The sequence below is a fragment of the Homalodisca vitripennis genome, chromosome 4 (genome assembly GCF_021130785.1).
Source record: "Homalodisca vitripennis isolate AUS2020 chromosome 4, UT_GWSS_2.1, whole genome shotgun sequence".
NCBI classification, from domain to species: Eukaryota; Metazoa; Arthropoda; class Insecta; order Hemiptera; family Cicadellidae; genus Homalodisca; species Homalodisca vitripennis.
The window spans coordinates 172,701,576-172,723,870 of record NC_060210.1 but is presented as its reverse complement, the minus strand read 5'-3'; the positions used below and the strand labels follow the sequence as shown (position 1 = coordinate 172,723,870).

The window sequence follows — 22,295 nt, the reverse complement described above, 5'->3', positions numbered from 1 at the left end:
TTTTGTGGTACTCTAATGAGAAGTTTCTGGATGTCATTAATTCTGGTAGAGGAAATTTAAACATTACTTGTCCATCCAGAATGGATTGTCATGGTTCCAAAACATGTATTGATAACATAATTACCTTTTAAAAAGAGTTTCGGTCCCAATAATCACATAATTTTAACACTGGACTTTCCAATCCCCTAAACCCAGCTGAAAGTGGTATTTCCTCCTTCATCTTGTCAGTCTTCCAACAGTTGAAATGGAGTTTAGAGTGATAAATGATAATAATATTCATATTCTTAATTCCTACCTCTAAAATGAGAATTGGGTTGATGTAATTAAAGCCCCTGATTGTAATGCAGTATTTAAGTAGTTTTTTAATTCTTTTCTTCATTTGTATAATCATACTTGTCCTGTAAACCATGAAAAAAAAACAAAAAGGTGATGGAAGATGCCTTAGAGAACAAAAGGAGTAAAAAAGTCATGTGCACGTAAGCGGGAGCTTTATGTTTTAAGAAAGACCATTCTTCACTAGGTTTCATGCATTATTTTAGAACATAAATTATTCATCGTAGGGTGATTTTTCTGTGAAAAAAATTCAACATTAATTACATAAAAAAGCTGTAATCTGGATAGAACAACTTGGAAAGAGGTAAATAATGAGCTTAGCAACTCATTACATTGTCCTTACTGGTGGTAATGAAAGTATTAGAACCCAACTGATGTAGAAATAAGGTTTATTTCTACAATCAATTAATAAGGAATATTTTGTTTTAGTTGGAAACCAAACATCACAACTGGCTTCTTTTGATACAGCTCTTGAGTATCTTGCAAGTCCCAGGTTTTCACAACAAAATAAACTCTTTTTTTCTGAGCCGCCTACAATACCTGACGTTCTAAACTCAATTTCAAAACTAAAAAACTTAATCAAGTGGATGGGATGATGTTACATTGGAAGTTCTTACAAAATGTGTAAATTTCATAGCTTTTTCTTTGACACAGACATAATAAACTGATTTTTTTTTAGAGTATTGTCCCAGAAATTTTTAAAACTGAGATTTACAACTACAGACCAATTAGTCTGCTTTCTTCCTTTGCTTAAGTGTTTGAAATGATCATTCGGGCAAGACTTAAATGATATTTCTATTCTAATGCACTCTCGGCTGCATCTCAAAAAAATGCATCTTGATTTCAAAAAAAGAACATTCAGCTGCTAGTACTGTCAGAGTGATATACTGTGATTTATCCAAGGCTTTCAATTGTGTCAACCTGTCTGTTATTTTGGGCAAACTAAAAAGATATGGCTTGAACGCTGCAGCTCTCTCAAATATTTCCACAAACCTCTCTGAAAAAAAAAACAGGCAGTTTCAACAAATAATTTCAAGGGGATTGGACGAGGGTCACCTCAGGAGTACCTCACGGCTCAATACTTGGCCCCTTTCTATTTTCTATACAGGGTATTCCACAAGTAACCCTACAAACTTCTCAGGTGGTTTCCTCTAGTCAAAATAATGAAAAATTTCATTTATGTCCCAAAAACACTTTGTTAGCGAGCTGAAGATTTCGCTAGATTTTCTGTCCTCAAAACTGAGGAATCTGCTTGGACTGAATATTTCATGAATTTGCTCTCAGGTAGTTAATCATAGTCTTTATCTTATACAGTCAATAATTTAAAACAGCTGCATTAAGATGTTAAAGAAACCATCTATCTGTTACTTACATTCTTAATAGGTCATGTGGCCAGATAGAAAATTTCACAAAATGCCCATAGTTAACAGAAAACCATAGAACATGGAGCATTTTTTGAGGTTATGTTTATGCCATTTTTATAATTTTGACTGCATAGTTATTTTATTAAAAATACTCTATAGAAAATTTCTGTTTAATAATGATTATAACTGTTAAATAGCTAGATAAACATGTTTATACTACATTATCAAGTCTACAAGAGATTGTATTATCAAAATGAACTGATTGATCAAATATACCTAAATTTCACTTAAAATATTCCATTTAAAATGTTTTGTTGAATCTCATTTGGCTGAAAACCTTGTAACAAAATAAATAAATAAAAGAAAAACTGTCAGTGCACTTTTAACTACACACAATTGTTACTATTATTCATTAAGTTTAGAAACATCTAAAAACTTTAAATGCAATTTTAGATCAATATTAAATTACTAGATAAAGAATATTGTAACTACATTTCAGGATAAAATATTTGACTCACCCTTTTACTAAGACATATTACTGGCCAGAGTGAGCAGCCAAGGGTGCAGCAACAACACACACAGCCACAAAACAGCCATTTAACATTAACAGGCAATGTTTTCTTCAACACACTGTTTACTCTACAAACAGTGGCTTTAAACTCTTCAGGAGCTACACGTGACACTAATCCTTGAGGGAATTCCGTTTCAAAACGATTACTCAACCCAAATCTGAAACAAAAAACTTGTTGTCTTTATAGAAACTAAACATCACTATTATTCATGCCAAGCTAAACTGACTGCCTGAATGAGTCACTTTTTTTTTCTTTTTTTTTATCCAAACATTAGCTAAATGAAGGGATACCTAATCTAGCAATCCAAAAATTTCTATTGTGCCTAAAGATTTCTGTAGAAAAGATAACATTAGAGGCGGAAACTCTTTTCTCATTGAAAAAATATTTAACTAAACAATTTGATGTCTCTAGTTTTTGTTCTGAATCAAACTTTTAAGCATCTCTGGCTGCTGTGGATAGTCTTAAGTTATAGCAGCTTACCTGCGGGTGATCCATACATCTTTTTGAAAACCCAAAATAGTTTTTAACTTTTAATTCCTTGTACTGTGACTACTTAGTTGTAATTGGGAGTGACATGAATGTCAGCTTTGACATAATCTCATGCAAAAAATAAACAAGGGATTTTTTAAACACCTTAATGCAATATAATTTATTTTTGCATCAATGATAGTCTTATCTTGGGAGACCATCGTCTAGACAAAATTTTTTTAATTGCTCCGATCAATTCATCTCATGTAACATTTTTAACCTTCCATTTTCAAACTGTAATGGTCTTATTTGAAATATCTAAAACTATACCTTTTTAAAAACATTTGAAAACTTAACCCTTAGCGCTCCAATGGCCATGGTGGAGCTAAACCATTGCAGGCCATGGTGGTTTCTTCTACAGCTAGATACACCAAGGTAGCTGACGACTCATTGTGTCAGTTACAAGTTTTACGTTGTAGTGTGACTGATATTGACTTATTATAATGGCTGACGAACTACTTAGGTCAGATTATATTAGGTTTATATTAGGAAATATAAGTAGTGAAAGTGAAACTGAAAATGACAGTACAGTTGAACAATCCATAGATAACTAGCATAGAAAATTAGATAATTAGCATGAAAAAATAGTTCTAAAAATTGCATATTTTTTACCAAATATATTTATAAATATATTTTCACTGACAAGGGTGAAAATTGTCTAACATATAGTTTTAAATCAACTAATCTTTCACAAAAATGTATAGGTACAATAGAAATCATTATACAAAATTATATTTGACGAGTGACAGGTGGCCTGCAATGCAGGCCACGGGAGCGCAAGAACATGAGCGACGAACTAAAAATCGGACCTATAGGGAAAATGGCGCTGGCCTGCATTGCAGGCCATAGGAGTGTAAGGACAAACACCGCAAATTCCAGAGGAGCGCTAAGGGTTAAATGAAGACAAAGAACAAACAATGTCTTTGTCATCAGTTTTACAGAATAATCACTTGAAAATGCATACTGTGCCCAAACATTTTTTCAATCACTTTTTTCATTATAATTAATAAATTAGTATATTTTTCCATAATAAAAAAAGGAATATTCCACAGCTAAATTCCTCAAAAGCAACAATGACTGGTATACAAGGGAAATAGCCCAAATGAAAGAGAGACTTATTTCTGGGCAATGGTAAAAAATTCTGCCTATGACATAACTTACTTCATGCAAATTATATTTATGTAAAAATAAACCTTATAAAAGTCCATTGAAGATGAAAAATTGGCACATGATGCAGTAAGAATAGAGAATAGTAACAATAAGTACAAGGCAGCAGAGAATCTAATAAAAGAAAATACAAACAACTCGTTTCAACCAGCATACCCAAAATCAGTATAACAATTTGTTTTATCAGTTCAGTTAAGCAAATAAAGAATAATTTTTAAAAGTATAACATTGACAGTATGACGTTAATAATATATTACCATATTAAAATAAAATTTTTTACTTTTACAGAAGTCTCAGTTGAGGATGTTACAAAAGCTGTCAAAAGACTTAAAAACTCGGAAAGTAAGGACGTTTTTAATCTAATTAGCAGTATATTGAAGAAAATCTATCACACACATTTTCTTTTAACAATATGTATTAATAAGTATATGAGGTAGGAATATTTCCAGATATAACTTAGTTGTCAAGGCTTTGCCCATTTTTAAGAAAGGATCTAGAAATCTTACTCAGAGCTATCCCCCATATAAATTGTACCAGTAATCTCTAAAATTATAGAAATTATAGTACATGATTGATCAACTATTTAAAAAATACAACTATCTAAATTCATAACATTTTAATTTCGTGAGAGATAAATGTACCATCTTTTGGTAATAATAGCATTAAAATTAATGATACACTCATTCTACAAAAGAAGAATGAGAGCACAGCCACTGCAGCATTGCAAACTACTTTTTACTAGAGTTACAAACTATCATTAATCTATATATTTTTGACTCAAATCATACATCCTGAAAAATACTCCATCTCTCATTTTTAGCAATAACATGTCTGTCAGAATGATCTGTCAGAATTTTTCAGTATCCAAAATATAAACTTCTAGATTGTTTGGTTTTGTACTTTATACTGAATTTATTATTTTTATTAGTGTTTATATTTATTACTTTATATACCTATTCTATTTAATAAAAAGTAATGTAAGTGTAAAAGTAATGTTTTTTTATTTTAATATTATGAAATGTATGTGCAAGATGTTTATTATTTAACATTATTTTTACTCTGTCTCTTTGATGTACATATAACTTTGTCAATGCTTCCTGTAAAATGACCATAATTATTATTATTATAATTGACAATAAGTATTGATTACTCTCACTGGTCCAGAAATATAAAATTAGGAACAACTAGATCACTGAACACACTGCCAAAATTCAAGATTTGGTAACTTCTTGACTTTAACAATTTCTTGGAAGATAAAACTATTTAAATATTTTATAGGGGAGAAATAGAAAAAGTATGTAAACTTAGAGGTCACTTAGAATTTAAACATATACACTTTATACTTGACAATTCCAAGTTTTAAAAAAACTTCACATATTGGGTTAAAAAAGATGAAAAATGTTTAAACTGTGAACATCTTCAATATTTATCCATTGTCACATTGCCCAGCTCTAATCTTGAAGGTATAGTGTTGTTGACCGAGTCAACATAAACAGAGTAACATTGGTTGCTCAGACAATGCACTGCAATCTAACTCGACTCAATTTCTTATAATCTCTTTGCAGTAGCATACACTTGAATCTCTTATGGAGGCTTTAAACACCAGCTGCTTTAAATGATAACAAAATCACTTTGGAAACTCTTGGCCCCAACTGCCTTCAGAGGGGTACATTGAATAACAGCTTAATGGATTGTGTTGAGATACATATCCACAAAATCAGCATGTAAAAATATACAAGACCCTAAGTTACGTCATGTTAAAATATTGGTTATTGATGTTTCATTTAGATTTTCAATTTAATTCTTGTCACATTTATATTTATAGGCCTACTAGTTAGCTCATTACTTGTTTTTAATGTTTGTTGTTAACATTATCAAAATATTATTGTGGAAATATAAATTAAAAATATTAATTGTCTGCCTGTCTCCCCACAGGGGTAGGGTATGATAAGCGGACCTGGTTTTTTATATCGAAGAATATAATCATCGATAGCCTACCTAATATTCCCATATCGAATCCTAGACTATCACTTGATATAAAAGTATCTATAATCCTAAATAACAATCATATGTTTTAAATTAAAATATAAGTATATAGGAAAACTCATAAATAATTAAGAAATCATGTAAATAATAAACGAACCAGAACGAGATCGCTCAAACAGGAAAACTCATAAATAATTATGAGCCACAATTCATATGGTTTATGTCATAATTATTGAATTGTTTATAATTATACACACGTAATTATATATTATTACGTGTATGTATAATAATAACTGTTATTGTTATATACACGTAATCGTATATATATATTATTATAACATTTAGCCTAGTGTATTATTTGAAAGTGTTATTTGAAGTGTAGTGTTACAGCTGTTGATATAGATTAAGTTCATTGTTCAAAATAATTAATCAGTATCTATGGTTATGATTAATTAATATCGTTTACCAATTTCGATATAAAAACTGGATCCCCTTATCGTACCCTACCCTTTTATGTGACACTGGTGTAGCACTTCTACCTTGTTTACTATTTTAGGTAGCCTACACTGATAATGTTTGATAGTTTTACTTCAATATAGTTGCAATTCCCTTGACAGTTAGGATTTTTTAAATAAATTAATCAATTGTACACATGAATCAGCAAACTAATAATGATTCTTCCTCAAGTTCTGAATATTATATAAATACTGATTTGAGATCCGAACTTGTACTTGTGTACTGTGAGCCAAGCGCTCCAAACATGGTAAATTACACTGGTTTAAATGAAACGTACTTGAATGTTTAAACCAAGTAATAAATTGAGGTTAAATTAAGCATGTGGGCTAAAACTACTTGCAAAATTTCAGAATGGAAATGGGATACAATCCTAAGGCTATATGATTTAAATTGGCATTTATACGGAACCACTGACTTAAAATTAAGAACCAACTTACTTACTTACCAATGCATGCCATGTTATCACAACAATAGTCTTTTCATAATATGTTATGAATATTTATTCAAAATAATATGAAAATTTAAATTAAATGTGGGTCTAGACCTAGGTCTAATTTGAAGGTTATTACAGAACGTAATAGGGACACCTGAAATATTCTTGGTAAAAGTGGTGAAAATACTTGAGCTACTTTTTAGTAATAATTATACATTTAGGCATACTGAATTCATTATTAATAAAATGTTATAGACCTTAATTTTTTATATAGCACCAAATAGGCTAGGCCTATTTTATATAAAGATTTCTTACACTGTCATATTGCCAGCTCCTCTGACAACCACTGGATCGGGAACAGGAGCAACGAAATTTTCTTCCAAATTTTCTTCATTTTCTTCTTGCTCCTCATATATCGCATCAAAATCTGCCATGATTTAAAATACACAAAACTTTCAGACTCTCTTCTTCAAATCAAACGACAACCATTAAAGCCATTCCTACTACACTGTCTACTGTCTGTTTAGTGTCTGTCTACACAGTACACTATCCACAGTACAAGATTCAACTTTATCACTGTAGCCAGACAATAAACATACTCAGTATTCATTTCTCAGTATTCATTGTCCTTTTTGGACTAAATAAAAAATAATGAATTATTAAAAATTATAAAAACCTGAAAATATCAATTAACCAACAAAAAGGATAACCCATGAGTGAATAACATGTGAACAATCCAAACAAGTTTGTTCCTATTAGCAGAAGCATTAATGAAACAATGTCAATAAAAACAACTTTATAAATCTAAACTGACCGTTGGTTAATATATTGTTTGATATCTAAAAGGTCTGAAAAAAACCCAAAAATTTATTAAAACATAATAGGCACTTTGATGATGCACATATATTTAGACTTAGTGAGCTTTTATATGGAACATCAATGATATTTGTACTCTTATTACAACACCACGGATCAGGCCACCTTTCACACCGTTTTAAACTAGCCCACCCACTCCAAGAGGATAAGTAAGCAACTGAGATACGGGTTGATGACTTCCACGATGGTAGCTATCGCAAGTGACCACATTGTCCGAATTGAGGGCAATGCAGCATTACCCAGTGATGCAGAAGCTGCTAGTTTCCGTATTCTCCAATAATTTACTACTCCATCCTGCGTCATGTCAGTCATCTACTCATACTTTTCTTTTGCAGTTTACATAGGTCACTGACTCTTTCCTCTTTCTTTGAGTAATCCCTGTACTCATGCATACCAGAAAAATGCGAACAACTTGGTTTTGCAGCTGCACAGTATTTCATTTCACATTTCAATAGCGTTAACTGTTGTAACACCTTGAACATCTACATAATCCTTAACTTTGCAACTCTGCCACTCCACAAATGTTCTATCTCTTCCTATTAACCAATTTCTAACCTTCACCGAACACTCCACAGCTATATGATACTTCCTACCTGCATTTAGTCCTCTTCGAGTATTCTTATATCTATATCTTATATCTATTATCTTATCACGTACTCGTCTTTGAATTCCTGATTCTTGATTTCAAGGTCTGCATATTACTGCCATACATATCTTCTTTAATTTCTTTATCTTTAAGTTTTGCAATAATGTCTTAAAAATAATGACCACTGGGTTTTTCTTAATAGATAAAAATAAAGAGAAAGTGGGTGAGAGGGAAATATGGAGAGAAAGAGACAATTAATAAAGAAACTGTTTTCTAAAACCTACCTAATCAGATTATCATATTTAATCAATGTATCGAGTATGTGGTTAACCAATACCGGAATTATGTTTTCTTTTCTATAAAATGAGATCTTTTAATCTTTGTATTTATTTAGATACACTTGGTCAAGGTTACTGTTGGTTTGTCTGTAAATAAATAGTTAGTCACCATTGTAGGTTGTGGAAACATTTTAAGTACAATTTTTACTTTCACTATTATATCATGACAAGATATTTTTAACAACGTAAAAATGCGTTTGACATATTGAGAACAGAAAATGTTACAATTTCAAGATATTTACCAACCTTTCTTCCAATAGATATTACTATCTCTAGGTTTTAAATTTTCCCAAAATGATATTTTCCTGCAACTAATTATTTATGAAACAAAAGTTACAGTGTAAAAATATGGCTACAAAATAAAAAGTATATAATTACAAATCTATCAGAGCTACATTACATATCAATGTCCCCTGGTGTCGGGTTCCCTATTCGAGCCCCAAGTTTCGGATTAGAAAATGCCTAAGGTCCTTTGGCTAGACCACTATTACACCTATCCACCTATTCCATACCTAACATAAGAATCCATCCACAATTAGAATCCTAAAATAAGCCTCTGACAATGGACCAAATACTAAAAGTGTAAGTATTTAAACACTATTCTGCTAGCATTACGGAGAACTTAAAACACAATTGATTACAATTACTTATTTATCTAATTGTATGAAAGATGTTCAACGCAAAGAAAACTATGAAGCTGCATGGCATTTTACCCAAGCCAATCAAAAGAAGAACAACTATCCAATCCCAGTCAAATCTGTGGTGTTTCTTCTGCTGTCACTATTCTCTATTGTAGTGTAGTAGATACAGAAGGTGTGTTGAGTTTGTATTAGTGTTTAAAGGTAGATATAGGTTGGTTGGATGTGAAAGCTTACGTTGAGTACAGTCTAATTTGTGATAGTGTTCTTTATATTACTGTACAAAATACAAGATTGCTGTAGAACCTGTGTCTATGTGTTTGTTTTATTAGTAGCGTGAGTTGAAAGACACTTTATTTTTCCAATTACTCAAGAAACTAATATACAGTGGTGTGCTTCATAGATTGGCAGTTATACTAGTCTGTATCATAATGGAAGGAGCTCCTGCAAAAATACAAGAAGAAATTAACAACATTCCATTAGCAGATGATGACCCACAAGGTAATTTGTAACATCTAAATGAAGATATGTTGTCATAAAAATCATACTAGGGCTTGGCCTTCTCAATTATCAGTTCTACCTGGTTGTAATTTTTGTTTACCAATTGTTTAGCTTTCTATCCATTTTTTATATAAAATGTAGGCTATAAATATGTACAGGTTTGAATCCTGTTTTGACTGTTTAGGCTGCAGTATAATAATTAGCCACTAACACAATCTTTTGATAATATTATCAAATGATTTGAATAATCGATATTCATGACCATCAAAAGGACTGAAAGCAAAATTTCAAACCAGTTAACGTAATAGATATTTCAAATAACAATGTGGGTTTGCTAGCTTACAACCAGCTTTCAATGTATAAATAAATATTAACCCTAGAGGTGGCATTGTAAATTCTCTGTAGTGGCAGGGTGTTTTTGGCCAACTGTTCGTGCATTTTTCTAATGTATATTACTAAACTTAACATATTATATATAATTTTTTTATAAAATAACACAGAGAAACATGTTCTACAGAAAAACAATTTTTTTGTCATAAATTTTTGATGCGGCAAAAATATTTAAAAAAGAAAAAATTAAATTTTTCCTCGGATTCCGTTTTGTACTTGATTTAAAGTGTATAAAAAAAACAATTCTAGTTTATACATTTTATCTAGAATTTATTGGTGATATCAGAAATAGGCCTATATAGTTTTTGGGTACTTTGGGATTATACCGACCACACTAGTATGAAGAACACAAAAATAGAAATTTATAGAAACAAACATGATAGAACGTAAAAACAACTCTTCAATTACAAAATTACAAACTTACAAGCATTTCCAGGTATTGTGATCGCTGTTATCTTATCTTTCTCGAGAATCCTGATTACGGCAGGCCGCGCGGCATCACGTGATTTGCACGGTACATAATTGCCTTTCCATTACAATTCAATTTATATTTCTGATTAGCCCCTCTAGAATTTGATATTTTACTGATAGGTACTATCTCGAGGGATGTTTTTCTTTCGTCGACATCAGCGCGGGGCAGCACCGAAGGTGCTGTCAATGCCCGCGCTGATGGCCGGAGGCACTCGCATTTTTGGGTGGCGGAATGTGATCAAGAATAAAAACAAGTTTTTAGTGTTTTTTTTTTAATAAAGAGTTTAGTTTGGTAAATGATTGTTTTTGTTGAATTTTTGTGTTTGGAGAAATGTAGAGGTAAAACACGGAAGTACAACAAAGCGATGCACCAGCTGAACGGGCGGCGAGACTGCAATCACGTTATCTACTAGACGCTCGACTTTGACCTCTGTCTGAGGATGGGGAGGGGTTTGCGATAAGACAATTCCTGTTTTATATTGACGAAATATTGTTCTACGCTAATCTAGTAATCAGTAGAAACGAAATGTGAAATAACGATTCATGTCTGGGTGTGGTCGGTATAATCCCAAAGTACCAGTTTTTGTGTTTTTTACGGAAATTTACGCACTTATTTTTGACGCACAGGGGTAAGACATAAAGCCAATATATACATGTTGACATATAAAGTATTCAATACCCTAAAACCGTTTTTATGAATCATTTTGGTTATGAACCAACTAAAAAATAAATATAAAACGCATTAATGTTACATACCTATATTTACAATATATACAGGTGTAGAATTCAGCATCTCAAGCAGTTCAGAATAACAGTTCTCTCGAGTCACTTGATCTATCTCTAAAGATTTCACTCATATTTTGACAAATTATTTACAAAAATATGTGTAATAAAGTATTATTTAGCTCATAATTAATAACTAGCTGAAATAAACTCCAAACTATGCATTTGGAACAACACAAGAAAGTAAAATAAATGTTTTATAGTAACAACCACCGTCAGTCACAACTGCACGGGCGGGCCAGATGTCTGCTGCACAACTATTTATTTATATTCATAGAGGATATCTATAAATAGTATAAAACCTAATACAATATGTTATTATTGTAAAGTATGATTCTTCATCTTTCCAAACATATGATTTTTATCACTATCAGATTATATTTACTCCTTCAAAAATAACTTAATGCGACACAACGTAATCGGGCCAGAATTCCGGCGCTGCCACTTAGACGACGACCGATCGCACCGTATATCCGGCGCCTCCTACTTCTAGAGTTAATATAATTATCAAATTAAAGTATAATAATTACATCAAAACAATATCATTTACTCACCTTATGTAGTATTTCCAAGGATAAACGTGACTGCTTGTGAAACAAAGAAGAAATGTACGTCACTATTATTGCCACCATTAGTCAATAACAAAACACTTAATTTTAATTTATTTCCAAACACGATTTTACTTTGAATTAATTTTGAGTGATCATGTTGAACTGAATTAAGTTTTATGCTTTTAAAAACGTATCATGGTGAAGCTATACTTTTTTATTAGTTTAGTATTTAAGATTACTTTAGCCAATCTGAAATGGTATTTCTGCAGGTACTGATGCCGTCAAAAGTACATTAATTAATTAAAAAGTCATAGGGTAGTTTGTTTGATTTAAACTAAAATACTACACGATTTTTCAATATGTTCATAATATATGTTCATACCAAACTTAGAATGTTCAAAAAAAGTCTTCTCAAAATCGTTTTTAGATATGATTGTCATGTTTGTTTTTACTTTTCTTGCAGTGAAACACTATTTGATTTCCACCTTTAATTATTCTACTTTCATCTGGTCAATACAAACTGGACAATTCGGGTTTAAAGGAGAAAGGTTATTTATCTTGTAACTATTTAAAACATTGCTCAGTGTTTAAAAAACATTTTGAGCCAATATCTGCATATAAGCTTACATCGTTATTGTTCTTGTCATCACTAGCTTTCTCCTACATAAACAAAATAACAGCTCGTAGTGACGTCACTAGCAACAGCTGGCAATGATTCTAGTTATGAATATCTATAGGTCAAATGTTGTGTTCGATAGTATTGATATATGAAATCAATAATATAATCATCCATTTGTGTTGGTGGTCACTTATTATACTGTAGCTAATATTTCATTAGCCTATACCAATTAGGTAAATAAATTTAATTTATTGGCAATGTCTTTTCATGAGTTACTTTACAAATATTAAGGGAGTTGTAGTATAATAAGCGGTGGCTGGAGTATGATAAGCATCCAACACTCGAATGGAATCAAATATCAATTAGAACAATGGTAATTGTGAACTTAACGGCTGGAAAAAATACAAGTTTTGCATTATTAACCTATTGATATCGTCCTCCAGAATAAAACAATATAAAGTTTCAATGGGAGGAAATGACAACTAATTAAGATGTAAAACATTATAAGTGAAACTACTTTTCTGGCTTGTTCTACATCTGCACAGGATGTCACATGATCTTGTTACCACGAGTCAACCTCGTATTGGTTCTTGTTGACGTCCATAGCTATGTTGGTAGGTAAAAATATACAGCAGCTATATAAAATTTGTAGGACGTGGCATGTGGGTATTATGTACGCTTTGAAACGAAATTCGTCAGATAGTCGATTAAGTGATCTCTATGGAGACACCATAACGTGGTATATTTGCTCATACTTTACGTCAGTGTCATTCAAATAAATGTTGAAATCCCTTGTCGCCCAGGCATTTATACGCCCTCCAGCAGTCGCTTACTATTGTAGTACCTGACAGAAACCATTCTTTAATAATATTCCTGATTCGCCTTACAAAGCAGCCGAAAACCCACTGTCCCTATATTTGTTTGCCACGATTATATTTTCTTCTCTTAAATTTAGCCTTAATTAATTTTGACTACTCTTAGAGGACCACTAATTTTCTTTTCAGTTGTTGAGATGTGGTGGTAAACCTTGTAGCAGAAAACTAAACAATATTTTTCAGTTTATAAAGAAACGAACATTTCTAAATTACAATATAAAGTACACTTTGTATCTTATTTTATTGGTTGTGGGAAGAAGGTATTGGCGTCAGAAATATAATTCACTAGAACCAGAAGTGCATAAACAGGTGCAAAAACGCGGGTAACTACTAGTGCAAAACTAAACAATATTTTTTAGTTTATAAAGAAACGAACGTTTCTAAATTACAATATACACTTTGTATCTTATTTTATTGGTTGTGGGAAGAAGCTATTGGCGTCAGAAATATAATTCACTAGAACCAGAAGTGCATACACAGGTGCAAAAACGCAGGTAACTACTAGTGCAAATATAATCTTGAAAAACAAAATGCTTTTGTCCATAGCAAAACCTACACAAAACCCATAATTTTTGTTTAGAGACCTTACATTTGTTTCCTGTTAAATTATGCAATCATAAAACTAATATTACAGACTCAAAAACTAAGATAATATTAGTTTGAAATTGTATCCTTCGTTATTGTACAGGATATTTAATTTAACTGTTTTAATTCAATTTCAATTTTGTAGCAATTATTCAGGAAGATGGAGAAACTGTTGAAATGTCTCAAACATCAGATGCTTTGATGCGGGGACGCAGTTTTGATTCCATACCGTCTACATTTACTAATGGAAGCAGTAGTCCTGGACCTCATAGTAAGTTAATTTATAATTTAATTTCAAGATTATTTTATTACTCTTACAAACTAAATTCAGGTTAAATACCCTCTTTGTGAAAGCTAAATAGCCATTACTGATTGTTTCACAGTACCTTCCAGACCTTTTGTTTAATTATAATTTGTAGTCAATAATTACTTACATAAGACATTTAAAACAATGTTTTTAAGACGTATAAATTCAACAGTTCTATCAAAATAGTTGTATTTGAGGGGGAGAGAGAGGGAGAGGGGGTGGAGATTCCAAGATCTCAAATTCTCAATGTATTTTAAATCCAACTCAACCTAATGTTGAAGTTTTTTTTATTTAGTATGAAAATTTTATTTCAATTAAGTTTATTTGTGTAAAATTCACTGTAGTTTGAGTATATCTTTACACATGTTTAGCTAAGCTCAAAAACATTTTATTTTTATTTGAAAGAATAAATAATTGTAAATGAATAATTGAAAGTTTGTTGGATTGAACAAATTTTCTACCCTATTTTCATTCCATAAAAATGTAACCCTCGTCGGTAAAGAAATATTATTTAAAACACTAGCAATAGCCCACGGCTTCGCACTCAATTTCCTGTTGAAAAACAGTACACTATATTCACATATTATTTTCTATCACATTCTAAATACTCCTGAGATAATTGATAGTGTTTCTTTCGTGAGCCTCTTGGGCGCATTATGAAGGTATGTACCAAATTTCCTGCCTCTATCTTTCGTGGTTTTTGCTAGCTGTTGATAAGTTATTCAGTGCAATTAATTTATATGGATGAATCGCGATAAACTAATTTGTTTATAAAGAATCGAATTCGGTCTGATAAAATTAATTTTCTGTCTTAAGATATTTGCAGTATTATTGTGGAGTTTTAAGAAAATGTATCAAAGAAAACCAATTTTGATCATAAAGCATCTTCTTACAGCTCTTTACATTTACCTTCGATCTAACCAAATTCGATTACCTTATGTGTAAACATTCATAGCTTTGTACAATGAGGTGTACAATACTTTTATAACAGCATTTAATAGTATTCTCATTGCATTATTAATCATTGGTGAAATCAAAATTTAAAATTAGGCAATAACTTCTTCAATGCAATCTACATTACACTACTGATTGATCAAGCACTTAACAATAATAATGTTCTAAATTTTAAATGTAAACAAAATTTTTCTGCCTCTTTGATGAACTTCAGCTGAAAGTATTAACAGCTGTTAAGTATCAGTTCACTTTATATTATGTGTTGTTGCACAGTCTGCCGGATCCAATGTAAAACACTTCAAAATCAACAACTACTTACAAATGAAAAATTAATTTAAAAAACATTTTCCAGTGGACCAAATTGTGAATCTAAATTATTCTCGAATTACATTGAAAACACACAAAATTTCATCAAAATCGGTCCAGTCATTGAGGAGGAGTTCAGTCACATACACACGAACACAAGAAATATTTATTAAGATATTTTATACCAATTTAATAAATGATTTTTTCATTCAGGTCTGGATCCAGATATAAGTCCAGATGAAATAGAAGAAAAGTCTCGCTTAATTTCACAAGTTTTGGAACTTCAAAACACTCTAGATGGTAAGTTTTGTCTTAGTTGACTATTCGCTTCATAATACAGTGTACTGTAAACTATCAACTATCTGTTTTATGAATTAACTTTATCATTTGCAGTAAAAAATAAAAAAAAAACACTAAAATAAATTTGAACACTTTAGGAATATCTTGAAGATATTAAAACATTTAATAGATCTAAATACTTGTTAAAAGTAGTAAAAAATAATGAGTAATAACATGCAATATTGGTACAATGTAGTACAGAGGTATAAGAAAAAGGGTTAATTAAATAATTCAAATATTAATTGAAAACTCTTTGACAAATTAAATTTCAAAATCACAATACTAGAACTTTTTTTCCCAAGTGTTTATGTAAAAAGTTACTAGATATATTTGCAAATTTAAATTCAATATCCACAATGTCACTCTATACATAACTTTTTGTTGAGTATGGGTTGTGAAGATCCATTAAGTATTAAATTATCACAAGTAAAGAATATAGTCGAGAGAATTCTTTTATGGATAGGAGGTTTTTAAGTTAAAACAGTCATAAGTCTTCCAAAACATTATTATATTTTAATAGTTTCTATGGGTCCAGTTAAAAAAATCAAACTACTTAACTTCATTGTTTTATGACCAATTAATCACTAAATATTTAATAATCTCTTGAATTTGTAAAATTTCTACAGGAAAGTATAAAATAAAATAATATTCTTAGTAATTAAAAAAGATAAACTAAAATTTTAAGAACTTTCCTCACCAAAAAATAAAATTCATATTATTACACTTTAATGTAAGATTTATGCAGCACTTTAAAATAAAAATATAAAGATAAAAACAATTGTCTGAATTGAAAAAGATGAGAGTTTATTAAACTATACAAATTTATATTATATTTATGTAATTGTATCAGTAGAGCAATCAGTTAGAAATTATAATGGAGTGGCATTTGGCCAAAGAATTTTTATATTTGTAATGTTGATAACATTAAAATTTATTAAATATAGATAAGGAAAGGAATTCCATTTACAATGGAATGAACTCATAGTAATAGTGAAGAGATGTAGAATGTAGAATGCCTTCCACAGTAAACAGGGTTCTTGGTCGAGTAGCTCTACCAAAGGTTCTGGTGATCTTTAATTTGTAGAGGATGTGTCTTGTCTTTCTTGATGTTGGACAATGAATTCGCCAAGTAGTTTCAGTTGATTCTACAATGTTGGAGGATGTAGATGAGGTCTCACCATAAGTTGACTTGTAGATTTATCTCTCAGTTTTAGATTTTGATAGATCAAAGATGAAATTTTTATTAATTCTTGTGAAGCTTGATTAATATCTCAGTTAACAGTTAAGATAAAGGATAGTTATAGTAAGCCTATGAATACAGAATATGCAGTTCTGCAAGGAAGTATCTTTGGCCCAATTATTTATCTTTTATATGTAAACGTGATGCCAGAAATATTCAAATATAGCAGAATTTTTATGTATGCAGATGACATAGTATTAACAATTTCTGACAATAACATGGATAGTGAATGCGCCAAATTACAGATTGATTTTTTGAATGTAACAAAATGGTGTCATGATAATGGACTGGTATAAATGAGAAAAAAATCAATAATTGTGCACATACATTCACTTGCATATTAATGCTTACAACCACAAATAAAAATTCACTCTTGTGAATGTGTGCACCCAAAACAGTATTCTCAGAGTGTATGTGAATGTAAAAATTGGAATGCATTAAGGATTTTAAATATCTAGGCCTAACGGTTGATCATCATATGAATCAACACATAAAAAACAACAGCTAGAATAAGATACAAAATTTGTTTATTCAGTTATCTGTCTGTAATTTTTATACACAAAGTAGGTCAAAAACATATTATCGATCAGTGGTGATCAGCTGCCATCTTTAAATAGATGCAGTGGTCTTGTGACAATACACGTACATAAATAAAGAAAACCAACTGCAAGCAAAATACTATTTACAAAACTACAATAATTTGTAATCACATGAATCGATTAAAAGCATTAGACAGAAGTAATCTACTATCTGAGACTGTAATTGAATACTGGAAACTGTCATTGATCATCCTTTATACATCTTTAAAAAAATAATGTATGAAGATGAAGTACTGAAAGGAAAGATTAAAACAATATATCTATTGTAAGATGAATTATCCTTTATCTTGTTGACTCCCTAACTTATATATATTTAAATATTAAATTCTCACACGGAAATGCACTGGATTTTGACCTATCCTCATTTTATTCATCATACACTCTAAAAATTGGTTCAAAAGATTTGGACAAAGTGCATGGAGTTTTAAGAGTTCTATTAATTAAGTTCTATAACAAATTTAATGTCTCTTTAGAATTAGATTTTTGGTATAATCTGTGAAAAAAAAGAATTTAGCAGGAGACAAATACAATTATATTGATGTGTTTTCACTTTATGAGAAGACTAATATTTTCCCCCAGCAACAACGCACACTCGCTCTTCATTTTTACTACTCTCCTGTCTACTATGGCTTCTTCTTCTTCTTCGAAGCTGCCTATTGCTATGCACTTAAGCTTAATAATTTCCCCCAGCAACAAGGCACACACTCTTCATTTTTAATACTCTCCTGTACTATGGCTTCTTCTTGAAGAAGCTGCCTATTGCTATGCACTTAAGTCTAATAATTTCCCCCAGCAACAAGGCACACACTCTTCATTTTTACTACTCTCCTGTCTACTATAGCTTCTTCTTCTTCTTCTTCGAAGAGGCAGCCTATTGCCATGCACTTAAGCCTCAAGGGCCCTTGTGCACCCCAGAAGTATATGAGACCAACCAATTTACAGTTTTAACAATTCTACAAACCACCAAAAACAAAAGATTAGGTCTTATTGAGGAAATTGACAACCCTTGTCCAGACTACTAAAGATGGCATAACAGTTTCTTTCTGCTCGTCACACAATCTACAGATCAGATTCTCTCGGAAAATGTGGACTCTGTGAAATGCCCATGTCCCTTTGTAGCCCTTACACTGATACTCGCTTTCGTAAGATTGGTTATAACTACCCTATTCATAAGCTAGGACCTTACCTAGTCACATATCAGTGGTGCATTTCAAGGCATTGATCACCATAGTGGTTGTATTATAAAAAGATCCTTTGATATTCCCAGACCTATGGCTACTTCTTTCGTTGCCAGCGCTTTCTCAATCCTGCATACGAATTCATGTAAGGTTGTCACATGATTTGTCTGGATTGTAAGCATGCTGATTTGCATGTAGAGGGCAAAAATAGCGTTCAAAAATAGATTGTCCCCCAAAGAAACCAAGCCATCATCTTCTACATGTTTTTAAGAAGAAAAAATGACAGACATATTCATCTAAAGGACAGGCAGATTTAGACTAGAACTCCCCTGCTTGTGTTTAAACACCACCATGGACACTCACCAGGATAGAGAACATACCTGAGGGCCACGGAGACACTGAACAGCCTGCACAAATGGGGAAGGAGAAGATTAATCCTTGCTGCAAACAAACCGGTCTCACTCTATCTTTCTACAGGAGATTTATAAGGGCTAAATGAGTTAATTGCCCACTCAATTGTATTGTTTTCCCACAGTGATAGGTATATTTAAAAGTTACTTAAAAATAAATGTGACATGAACATTTTTGTTTCTACAGATTTTTACAATATTTTAAATGCCTCAAAAAGACCAAACACTTCTTGTTTAAATTTGCTACGCTTTGTAAATTTGATGAAAGATGAAACTACAGTGTTTTTTTTTTTTTTTAATCTGGAGATATGTGTGTATTTTAATGTGTAATAATGTGTCATTTTAATGGATTAAAAGCTTTATGCACTAAAATGGAATGATCCATAGAGATATTTGGTAGTTTGTATTTTATTATAAATCAGGGTTGCTAAAGGAGTCCAATAATGAAATTCCCTGACTTTTCCCTGATTTCCAGACAAAAATTTTTCATTTTTCCCTGACTTTTTTTTGACGCAATCCCCACGGTTTTTTGGCAATTAATGGGTGGAAAAAAGCGGTGTTGAGGCTAACAGGGTGGCAAATATAAAAAAAGCAAATAATAAAGTGAACACAGTTTAATACGTACAAAAAGATTGACTTAAATGATCTTTTACAACACAGAAGTAAAATACTTTAGAACACTGCACCATAAGTAATTAGTAGCACATAGAAATTACAGAGTTTATTTGTGTAAAGGGATTTTATATTTTTCCCTGACCAACGTCGAAATTCCCTGACTTGAGATCGGATTCCCTGACTTTTCCCTGATTTCCAGTCCTGTTTTTTTCCCTGACTTCCCTGATTTCCCTGACCTGTAGCATCCCTGTAAATGTTTACTTTTCAATAATTATATTGCTTATTTGTTGACTAGATTTATCTCAGAGAGTTGATAGTGTTAAAGAAGAGAACATGAAATTGAAGTCTGAAAATCAAGTGCTCGGCCAGTACATAGAAAATCTCATGTCTGCCTCAAGTGTATTCCAGTCAACTTCACCAAAGAACAAGAAGAAATAAGCCACACATTCTGTTATAGTATTGTTCCATTCAGATTCTGTATTTGCCTTGAACCTAAATATTTTAAAACTTTATTGCACATGTTTATTCAATGTGGAAGACTTTTTGCAATTGTAATGATAAGCAAATTGTATCATTTTAACTGTGCCACTATTAGAATGTTAGGAAATATGAGAGATGGGAAATACTCAAAATGGATCACTTTTATCATTATTGGAAAACTTAAAAAGTGTATTGCTGAATGAGCTTCCATAACACGTAAGTACATACAGTACATACAGTACTTACGTGTTATGGAAGCTAAACTTTTGGTTTTATTTGGGGTATGAAATTTTATAGTAAAACATCTCAAAGAACGTAATCACTTAGTATTTAAATTATTTAGCTTTTCTTACATATGTATTTAAAGATCTATTAATGATTTCCCAAACCTATATAACTTGCAGATTACGTTGGTGAGGTAAATCGTGAACCATTGTACATTGTTCTTTGTACTTCGACCAAAGGTACTAAATTCTTGTAATAATAAAAAATTATACTAGACTATTTTAATTTCAAATAATTAGTCTCCTACAGGTAAATTGTTTTTTTTATTTTCAGGTACAAAGTAACAAAAACCAATTTAGTAAAATATTTGTATTTATTTTTAGCTAGCATATTATCTTAAAGAGCATTTCTTCTTTATAAAATGCTTTTTCTCCTAGTTACAAAATTATTTAAGTATCTTACTTAATTTTTCCTTGAATAAATTGTTTTTCAACAAAAAAGTACAAAATACGCCTTACACCCATACGTCACGCCATAATATCAGTGAAAATGTCGGTTCTAAAAGCATTAAACCTTTAACAATCAACTGAGCTCCATATTTTTCTCCGATAATTTACAAGACCATAATAGTGGTACAGTTAAAAATCATAATACATGTATATGTTTTTTGTTTGTGTTTATGTATATTATTTGCTGTATAGTTATTAATTTATTAAATGTTAATGTTTGTGTTTTGAATTATAACACACAAGTATCAAACATGTTATTTAATTTTCATAGTACCCCCTCAAATATTATCTAGATTCATTAAACAAAGTGTGTATCTTGACATCACAGACTCTAGCACTTGGAAGAGTAACATAGTATACCTTCTGCATGTGCCATCTAGAAAGTAACACCTGTTTTGAAATAAAAAATAAAGCATTGAAGATTTAAAAAAATATATATACAACTAGCTAAAAATAATAACTTATTTATTGTTATTTCGTTGTAAAAATTTTCTGCCTGTGAATGTAGCCAACCTGTCACAGCAATTATTTTAAGCTCTACTTTGTTGGAAAACTAGCTAGCCACCACTTCATGTTTGTGAACAGGTAGGTGAAAGTCGTTAAGAGCCAAGTCTGGTTGTGTAGGAGATGACCTAACATCCCATTTGAACTTGGCCGTAAATTCATTTGTTATTCAGCTATGTGAGGGTGAACAGTTTTGGTGCTAAATGAGTACAAAACTTGTAATAGCCTAGGAAAATCATTGGAACGTTTCAAAATTGTTAAGTGATGGTTCTCACAAACTTTTATTCACTTCATTCAGTAGGTCATCACTTACAAAAGGAAAGCCTACTGCTCTTTTCTACATTTGTAAATGTTCTTTCATTTTTTTTTATCACACCCGTTAATGGATTATATTTTTAGTCATAATGTTTGACCGGTAAAACTCGCACAATTCATGATGAGTCTCAGCTACTTTGATTTTTGACACTTAGTGGGTTTTTTATTACAACACTTGTGTTTTGAGGTTATAACCGCACAG

The 22,295-nt window shown here is 31.2% G+C and overlaps 2 protein-coding genes across 2 annotated transcripts in view; one reads left to right on the top strand and one right to left on the bottom strand.

The window, feature by feature from the left end:
• Window positions 1-7,459, bottom strand: part of LOC124360651 (cysteine-rich hydrophobic domain-containing protein 2) — a 35,283-nt gene extending 27,824 nt beyond the window's left edge. Inside the window, exons 1-2 of the mRNA XM_046814459.1 lie at window positions 7,215-7,459; window positions 2,216-2,426 (exon numbers count right to left, since the gene is read on the bottom strand). Coding sequence (XP_046670415.1) covers window positions 2,216-2,426; window positions 7,215-7,333 — 330 coding nt within the window. The 5' untranslated portion in view covers window positions 7,334-7,459. The remainder of the gene's footprint in view (window positions 1-2,215; window positions 2,427-7,214) is intronic.
• Window positions 7,460-9,459: 2,000 nt separating this feature from the next.
• On the top strand, window positions 9,460-20,723 carry LOC124360650 (short coiled-coil protein B-like). The gene is made up of 4 exons (XM_046814458.1): window positions 9,460-9,838; window positions 14,258-14,383; window positions 15,893-15,979; window positions 20,356-20,723. Exons 1-4 carry the CDS (start codon window positions 9,769-9,771, stop codon window positions 20,496-20,498), a joined length of 426 nt encoding a protein of 141 aa, XP_046670414.1. The 5' UTR covers window positions 9,460-9,768; the 3' UTR covers window positions 20,499-20,723.
• Window positions 20,724-22,295: the final 1,572 nt, after the last annotated feature.